This window comes from Stenella coeruleoalba (assembly GCF_951394435.1).
Source record: "Stenella coeruleoalba genome assembly, chromosome: 7".
Classification (NCBI taxonomy): Eukaryota; Metazoa; Chordata; class Mammalia; order Artiodactyla; family Delphinidae; genus Stenella; species Stenella coeruleoalba.
Window position 1 is genome coordinate 114,824,276 of NC_137153.1, and position 9,169 is coordinate 114,833,444.

The 9,169-nt window shown below is 58.0% G+C and overlaps 1 protein-coding gene across 1 annotated transcript in view; it reads right to left on the reverse strand.

The window, feature by feature from the left end:
* NIBAN2 (niban apoptosis regulator 2) overlaps window positions 1-8,627 on the reverse strand; it is a 53,285-nt gene extending 44,658 nt beyond the window's left edge. Inside the window, exon 1 of the mRNA XM_079926715.1 lies at window positions 8,361-8,627. Within this exon, the coding sequence (XP_079782841.1) occupies window positions 8,361-8,415 (55 nt within the window). The 5' untranslated portion in view covers window positions 8,416-8,627. The remainder of the gene's footprint in view (window positions 1-8,360) is intronic.
* Window positions 8,628-9,169: the final 542 nt, after the last annotated feature.

Genomic DNA, 9,169 nt, shown 5'->3' on the forward strand with positions numbered 1-9,169 from the left:
CAACGGGAGAGGCCACAGCAGTGAGAGGCCCGCGTACCACAAAATAAATAATTGCTGGGCACCTGCTCTGTGCTTTCAACACAGCCCAAAGCCTACAGGCTCCCAAGAGGTCAGAGCCAGGAGGGTACTAGAGATTGTGTTAGTGCCCCATTGCACAGATTGGCAAAACAGGGCCAGAGAGGAAGAAGGGCTTGCCAGAGGTCGCCTGGCACCAGCCCTGAGACTCTTGCCTCCCAGGCTGCACCCATAAATGGCTCCCGGCAGGTGGGAAGGATTAGAGGCAGGTAAATAAAGCACAAGAGGGTGAGTAGCTTCCTGCCCAAGGGACTCCTCTTCTAGAAGATTCTGGCTTCACAAACTTGGCTGGACACAAACAGCTCTGTCAGGCGTGGGGAGGAAGGACAGCAGCTGCGGCTGGCTTGGCCACAGATGTGTGGGTGGGAAAGTGGGGTTCGCAGTTTCCAAACCACAATTCATTTTTCCTCTGCCCCTCCTGGGTGCCTGGTTACCCACTGGAGTCCCTGGCCCTGCAGGTGGGCCCTGCACCCTGGCCCATGCCCTGCACTTTCGTTCCCCTGAGAGGAAGGACTCCCTCGGCCAGTGTCCTATCAAGGGTGATGTGCAACAGTAATGACTGGTCATCACAGGAGCCAGCACTTCCCACATCATCTCGCTGATCCCTCACAATAACCGAGCACATCTGGGCTACCTTAGGCCCACTTTACAGATGAGGAACCCGAGGCCAGGGGAAGGGGCAGTTGAGACAAGATCTCGAAGCCGGGTCCCCAGAATCCAGGCCCGCCCTCTTTCCACTCTGCCCCTGGAAGCAAAGGTCCTCATACCAAGAGCTGCTGTGGTAGGGAGTGAGTCATCAAAGGAATGGGAGCAGGGGGAGCTAGGACCCCTGGCTACCTCAATAAAACAGCCTATGGGGGGTCCATCAATCCTGCAGGGCCAAGAACAGGCACCAGATCTTCCCAACCTCACACATCACCATCACCAAGGCCTGGTTGCTCCATCACCCCTACACACACACACACACACACACACACGTCCCCTGACTGTACCCCATCCGCACTGGTTTGGGCCCCTCTCACCACGGGGCTCCCCTCTCACCCACCCTCCTAGGCCTCCCCAGGACACTCAGGACGAAGTCCCCTCTTCTCTAGGGCCAGCCTATGTGGCTCTCTCCTCTTCACCCCATCCCCCCTCCTCAGCCACTGGGCCAGTTCCCCTCTCACACTTTCCTGCTGAAGATCCCCCCTCCCGCCCCCCACCTCGAGAACACTCCTCACCCTGAAGAGGGACAGCCAGCCAGGCAGCGCCACATGGCAGGGGCTGCGTCAGAGTTCGAGTATCAGTGTGTCCCTGGTGTCTAGCACAGTGCCTGGCACACAGTAGGAGCTCAGTAACCACTGACTGAATGAATAAAAGGATGACCAAGTGTGTCTGGGGCAAGAGCTCATCACATGCCTGTGGGCTCTCACAGGCATGCAGATGGCGACCCTCTCCCTCAACTTCTTACATCCAAACCCACCCAGCCCTGCCTTTAGAAGGTACCTAAGACCACTAGGAAAAGGTTTTCAGAGACAGAGAACTCCCATAAGTAGATACTGGTCTTAGGGGGTCACAGATGGGAAGAAAAGGCACGGAGAGGCATAGCCATTGGTTCAGAGTCACACAGCAAAAAGTCAACAGGACCAGGCTCGAGACCCAGATCAAGCAAATAGTTCTGGACACGTGGCCAGGCAAGGGGGGGGTGTGTTCCTATCTGTCTTTTGCCCCTTCATTCCTGGGCCCTGCCCAACATCGGACACAGAGTAGGTAATGCCGTTGACTGACTCTCCTGTGTGACCACAGCCCGTCTCACCACCCTCCAGGTGCCTGCTGACCGCTGCAGATGTCCAGGGCCACAGGCTGGTGCTCCTCAACCTGGGGCATGCCAACTTCCTGGAACACATGGCAGGGGTCTGGGTGCCTGAGGCTACAGGACAGACCTGGCCCATCTCCCTCCAGGTGGTGTCCTGGAGCTACCACGCGCTGTGCTCTCACCACTCACCAGCCCCGTGCTGCACCGCGCAGGGGCTGTCACTCCTGATTCTACGCCCTGAGAAGCCAGCACTCTCATCCTCTTTAACGGAAGGAAGACACTGAGGCTCAGAGAGGGTGGCCAACCTGTCCTCAAACACCGTCGAGTGGCAAAGCTCGGACTCACACCCAAGCAGTCTGAGCGCACAGCCTCGCCCAGACCTCTGGACTCCCTGCTTCCTTCTAACTTACCATCCACTGTGTCACCAGGCTGGTCCCTTCACCTCTGTGGGCCAGAGGTAGCACATCTCCAAACCGAGATGGTTCCCAGGGGTGGAACCAGCTGCCCTGGAGAGATGGGCACTTCCTGTTCTTCCAGTTTTAAAATCTGGGAGATCAGAAGATTGCAGTGTTCCATGACTCAGGCCCTAAGATTCTATCGGAAGAGGGGCATGGCTCTGCTCCACCCTCGAGGGTTTTAAACTTAGGCATCTGCCTTCATGTTTCCTTCAAACTCTGCCCAGCACCTTCGACAGAAAACCCTTCTTCCTCAGGGAGGGAAGTCGGTGGGGGTGGGGCAGGGGAAGGAAAAGCAGCTCAGGAATTTCTGTGACCGACCGCAGGAGGATGCTACGAGGAGACCGGGGCTGGAGTGAGTCACGAGCTCTGCCTGCGGAGGAGGACGGGGCGCCGGCAGGAGGGCAGGACTGGCCAAAGGCAGACTTGAGTCCAGCCGAGTAAAGACGGGAGGACAGATGTGTGCAACCCAGTCTCTGACACATGCCGCTCTTCCCACTCGGCCCCTGCCACTAACCTGCTCGGCCCCCGCACCCCTAACCACTGGCCTGTAAAATGCTGGGGAGGGAGGCGGAGGGTGCAGATGCAGAGAAACAAAGGAAGGCTTGGCACAGAGTAAGTGCTCCGTTAAGCGATGGCTAATCTTACAGGTTCAGAGCCGGGAGCAGTGCAGTCCATCAACTACCATCCTCAGGCAGGAGACAAATCAGTGGACTCCCTGCAGGCTGCAGGCTGGGGAAGCGGCAGGACCTACGTGGTCACACCCAGACGCCACGGGCATCAGTCCGTGTCCCCAGCTCACCGGCAGCTCCTTTGAGCAGGCTCCCAAAGAAAGATGCTCAGAGGTGTCCGGGCCTCCCAGGACGGGCCTTCCTTGAAATGCCCAGGTTGGTGGAAGCAGGCTGGGGGGTGGGGAGGGGGCATAGGGCAAGAGGATGAGTCCGTCTTCAGCAGGGAAGCTGACGAGAGCGGGAAAGGAAACAAACACAGTGACTCAGTTTGCCCCTGAAAACCACCTCTTTGGTCACAGTGGAGCATGGCAACGTCCTACATTAGGGGAAAGGCTAAGAAAAATGTCTGCATGGACGGCCTCAGGTGGAACAGATGTAGCTTCCAGGGAGGGTCTGATGACCTGGGAGCGGTGTTTACTATGAATCGCTTAGTGCAAGGAGCGAGGCACAAACTGAGTCATGGCCTCAGCGACGTGTAAAACACAGAAGGGAAATACCACGAAAGAATAAAGTTATTGCAGGATGGTGGTGAGTGACTCCTAACCCTCGCTCCTCAGGTGGCAGGAAGGGAGGCCCATGGCCCAGTTTGGGTTTAGAAAGGTCTCTTTGGCAGCGTGTGTGGGAAGGATGGAGGGGTGAGATGGGAGGCAGCTCTGAGCAGGCGAGGCCGGCGCTCAGGCCCCAGCAGTGGGAAAGGAACAGACAAGTGGAGGCTGGATGGAGGGGGAGGGCAGGGTCAACGCCAACAAAAGCACGTTATGTAAGACGACACAAGAGCAGGGCAGAATCCCCAGACGCTTTACCCCCAGGGGCTGACCCAGACCTTGGCTAAGGGCAGCAGCGAAGGGGGTGGTGGTGGAGCACTGCTTCCGGCCAGCCTGGGCTCCCTGAAAAGCCCACGGCTGCATCCAGGAAGCCACGCACCTGGGTGGGGGGGTGGCCAAAGGCAGACCCTCCACCCCTAAACTCCTGGGACCTTCAACCACTGCCCGAATGAGGAAAGGCAGTTTTTTAAAATCAACTTGGAGGAAAGATATTAATTATTCTGTTCAATAAATTAAAAAGATACCCCCTTTTTCATATCTGATTGTCAAAAGGGGTGATAATACTTGGTACTGAAGTACCACATGCTGTCAGGAGGGAGTGTCAAATGTTTACAGCCTTTTCAGAGGCTCTGTGTCAACACATCAAAACGTGACCCAGGAGTTCCATTTTGAGGCCGCTCTGACACCGGAACCTGGTGCAGGATATGTGCAAGGAGGTTCAGGCAGCACCGTGATTACTAGCAAAACACTGGAAACAACCCAACGTCGGTTAACAGGGGTCTGGGTAAATAAACCTTGCCACGCGCAGAAAGAAACACCCACAGAAGAAGGCAGACTCACGTGTTCTGACATGGAAGGGTATCTACAATATACTGAGTGAAACAAGTCAAACCACAGAAACATATAATTGCACCTCTTTTTATAAACAGAGTTAAATGTATATGTACACAGATGGGCGTTTGGAAACAGTGACACACCAATCTTGAGGGATTTCTTCTGGGCAGTGGGATTGAAGGGAGGGAAGATGGAAGAGCTCTGCTTTTTTCATTTTCCACTCCCACATTGCTTGCGTGTGTGTTACTTTTGCAATCAGACGACATTAGCAGTGTTGCCTAGAGTTGGGAAGGACTGAGGGGGAAGCGGGGGGTGACTACTAATGGGTGGAGAGTTTCTCTGATGGGTGACGTAATGTTCTAAAATCGATTGTGGGGAAGGTTGCACAACTGTGTGAATATACAAAAAAACCATTGAATGGTAACACTTTAAGTGGGTGAATTGGCTGGCAGGTGAATTGCATTTCAATAAAGCTGGTATTTAAAAAAAGAATTAGCAAGGGGAAAGGTGAGGCCGGCAGAAGGGAGGAGCACAGGCCCTGGCAAACTTCTGTGCTAGCGCTCTCGGGTAATAAACCTTAAGGGCACTGTGTGTATGTGTGTGTGCGGGGGGGGGAGGGGGGGGGCGGTTCCTTGGCCCCCACAATTTCATCTTGATCAACAGAATTTCTGGAGCAATGATTGAGTCTTTCAAGTCCGTCCTTGAGGCAGAGCCCCCATCCCCCTGACCCACACCAAGCAGGGCCAGGTTTCCTGCTAAGGGCACGGCACCCAGCCCCTACTTGCATACCTCGAGCAACAGTGAGCTCACTCCCTCACCTGCTCCATCCTGGTTTACGTGGCTCAGACCATATGCAAAGAACCCCTCTTACAGCACTGATAGAAGCCAGTGGGCGCTTCCACTCTTCTTCTTGTCCTGGCCTCTGTGCCAGGTAGAAGGTGTGAGTTGGCCTAACCCTACCCCCCACCTCTCCACGTCTTAGTTCTTTCCTTGTCATATGGGTCCTCCCCTCACTGCTCTCTGGACCCACTCCAGATAGCCCACAGCCATCTCACACATATGCCAACACAGAAGGTAATCAAGGTTTCTAAAAACCCAGGTGGATTCTTGCATCCCAGAAACCAGCATCAACCCTGACCCCAGGGACTGGACAAACCTCAGAGAAACAGGACCTAAACCACAGCTACAGTTGCTTGCTTCAAACTCCAAACACCTGGTCACTCTCAAGAACAGAGAGTAAAGAACAATCTCAATAATAATGGCAGTTGTTTGCTAAGTACTTACTATGCCCCAAGCACTGGGCCAGGTTTCATTATTCCCATTCTACAGATAAGAACACTTGAGATTCAGATGCTGGCCCAAGGTCATGCCAGTTAACTTGCTGTGGAGTCAGTGTTGGGACCTTGAGGGGCTCAAATCTGAGGAGATTTGTGGGGAAACTTTGGGATGGTTAGGCCCTCAGAGCTGGAAGGGACTATGGCCCACAGGGAAGACACCCTTTCAGTCACAGTGAGAAACAGACTGAAGAGAGTTAAGTAAGCGGCTGCCTTAGGTTACGCAGGCCTCCTGGCTCCCAGGCCAGGGTTCTTCCTCCACACAAACTCCCTCATGAAAGAAGGAAGAGAATCATCCTGCCACTAGCCCCACGGGGCCGCTGGTGTGAGAACAAGCCCCTGCTTGCCGGGAGCTTTGAAATCTCAGGATGAAAGACGCCGTGATGGCAAAGCAGCGCCGTGGCAGGAGCGCGCCTGACCCCTGCCAGGACTTGCAGGCTGGCACTCACCTGCTCACCTCCTCAAGGCGGGTGCAAATCCCGGGAAGCCACTGGCCGAGCCACAGAACCCAACCAGGAACAGGCCTCGGAGCTCAGAGCACAGCTGACTTCGCTGTGGGGCGGCCCTGGGTCCCGGGGTCGGGAGGGCTCTGGAATTTTAATTGTCCTGCGGGCAAGTGCTCGCTGCACTGGCTGCTCCGTGGGTGGGGCGAGGACAATGCGAGGATCGCTGAGGGGGCAAAGCACGCCCCCATTCCCCACAGCAGAGATATCCAAGGCAGCTCCCTCCCGCGGGAGGGGGCTGGAGGCTCGCTGGTTTCCTCCCCTCCCACTCGGCACTGCAGGAGCCCCCTCAGGTGAGTCTGGACCAGGAATTTGAGGCATTTAAGGAGGGTTATTAATAGCACTGAAGTGTTGAGAAGAAAGAGGCCAGCAGGCTCTGAGTGCGCACAGCCCTCTTCCACCAACTTAGCATCCACAAAACAAACCCAGCCCTGTCCAGGAGAGGACACTTCACCTTCTGTGGCCTCAGTCTCCTCTCCTGTGAAGTGGCAGTTCTCAGCCCAGGAGGTGGGAAGAGGGGGAGAGCCAGAGCTGGGTGTGGAGGGAGGAGAAACCCCACCAAAGAAGGCGCAGCACACCCCAACCAGGCCGGGTGAGGGGCCCCAACAGGAGGTCGTGAATGGATGGACTGTTACAGAGGCCCAGGAGGCTGCCACCAACAGGGAGGGGACAGGAAGACTCCGCCCAGGCCTTCCTCCTCCCAGAGTCCAGGCCTGTCCTACAAGCAAGTATTCCAGGACTTAACCCCCTGCTGGTCTGACGCTGGAGAGGGTCTGACTCATTTCTTCATCACCCTCACCACTGGCCCCGGGCCCAGGCCTGGCACAAAGGGGAATTTCAGGTCGTGAGCCCAGAACCACAGTCACAGGACAAACCTTTGTGCCCAGCTGGGGTGGGAACCCGGCGTTAAGGGACCCCTGGTTTCTGTTCTCCAGGGGTCTGAGTGGCAGAACTCAGCTTCTGAAACTCTAGAGAACTGCAGGACACATCATGATAAGTGTAGGCGGACACTGTGCTCTGGGTCCACCAGACAGAGAAAGGCAGATTCAACCAAGAGGAACGGCCTCCTCTTTCCATAGGCTTCCCCCTCCATCCTACATGGACCAGCACCCCATGCACTGGGGTCTCCTCTATGCCAGGCTGTGCTAAGCAAGCTATGTGAATTAGCTCACTTAAGTCTATTAATAAGGAAGAAATCATTCACCCCATTTCGAAGAGAAGAAAACTGTGAGGGGCCAGGACATTAGGAGACTTGTCCAAGATCTCATGGCTGGGAAACAGATGCTGGGGTTCCACCCAGGCAGCCTCACGCAGAACTGAGTTTCCCAGGCAGCCAGAGGGTCTCACCCTCTCTCTCCACTCTCTGAGTTTTGGGGAGGAGGAACCCAGGACCCTGCTGCAGTCCCTGGGCTTCCCCAGGGAGGGGGGAGGGCGCAGCTGCCCTTCTGAGAAGTGGCCACTGTGCAGAGACGGCTGAAGGAGGGGGCTGAGGAGGCTGGGCTCCGGCCCTGACCAGCCCCCTAAACAAGCTGGCAGCAGAAGCACCCTGCTGTGCCGGAGTCCGAGGACAGGGATTCTGACCCACCGCTCCTGTGTATCCCATCTATCCTAAGCCCACTCCCCAGGCTCAGTCTCAGGCCTTGATGGGCCAATCCCCTAGAAGCCTCGGCCACGTGTACTGGGGCTGGGGCCAGGGCGAGTGGGGGACTGGGACAGCTAGGGAAGGTCAGGACACGCTGGCCGAGTGGGCCTGGACCGCTTCCGGGCGGGGATACCCAAGGTTAAGGGGAGGCTGCGACCCCTCCCATAGTTCGACTGCGGTAGTGTGTTGGTGGATCCGACGAGACCCGGCTCCAAGGGGTCGGTGGGAGTTCGAGTCCCCCCGGGAGGGGGAAGGGCGGCCTCAGAAGGGGCCGGGAAGGGGCGCTGAGACGTACAAGAAACAAGCTTGGACAACAGTCTTGGTCCCCCAGCCACTCCCGCCCTGCCCGGGGCCTGACTCTCCCGAGACCCCAGCAGGCTGGCCGGGATGGGGGCGTGGCCGGGGGCTCCCCGCCGGACCCCCTGCGCGCGCTGCGCGGGACTCACCTGCGATGTGCTGGCGCCTGGCGTCGTCCAGGTGCGTGGACAGCACGTCCCCCATGGTGAGTAAAAGCCGCGGCCCGATCCGGCCGCCGCCTGCCGCTGCCCGCGCTGCTCAGACGGGCGCCACTGGCGCCATGGAGCCGACCAGCCCCGCTCCCGCCGCTCCTGCCGCCCCTGGCTGCGGCCTCGCCCGGCTCGCGCTTCGGCTCTAGCAGCGTCAGTCCGCGGACCGCCTCCGCCTCGCGCCCCAGCCCGTGGCCCAGCAGCCCTACCGCGCCCGCCCCGCCCCGCCAGGCCACGCCCCCGGAGCTGAGCCCCGCCCCCTCGTCGGTGGCTGGCAGGCTGGCGGGCTGGAGGGCTGGCGGGCTGGCTGGCGGGCGGGGCAGGGGGCCGGGGATGCCGGGACCGCCCGCAAGACGGAAACAAAGAGAAGGTCGGAGAAAGGGAGACCGAGGAGAGACGCAGAGGGAGGCGCACCGGACCGTGATCAAAACGAAGAAAGAGATGGGGCTGGTGGGGGCATCGGAAAGAACGGGAGTGTCTGGGGGGGCTCCAGCCTGAGTGTCACCCCCTCCCCGACCCGCTTGGGAAGAGAATCTCGCCGAGGAGGACGTAGGGGACCGGTAGGCGACGCCTAGGCGCACTCCTCCCGCCCCTGCTCCCCTGCCCCCAGCCCCGCCCGCCGCCGCCAGCCCTCAGGAAGTTCCCTGGCCTTGATCCGACCTGCCCCAGAAGGTGTGCCCTCCTGTCTTGCACAATAGTGCAGGGAAAAGGGAGGTGGCAGGCAAGGCTCCGGCCCAAAGGCACCCCTG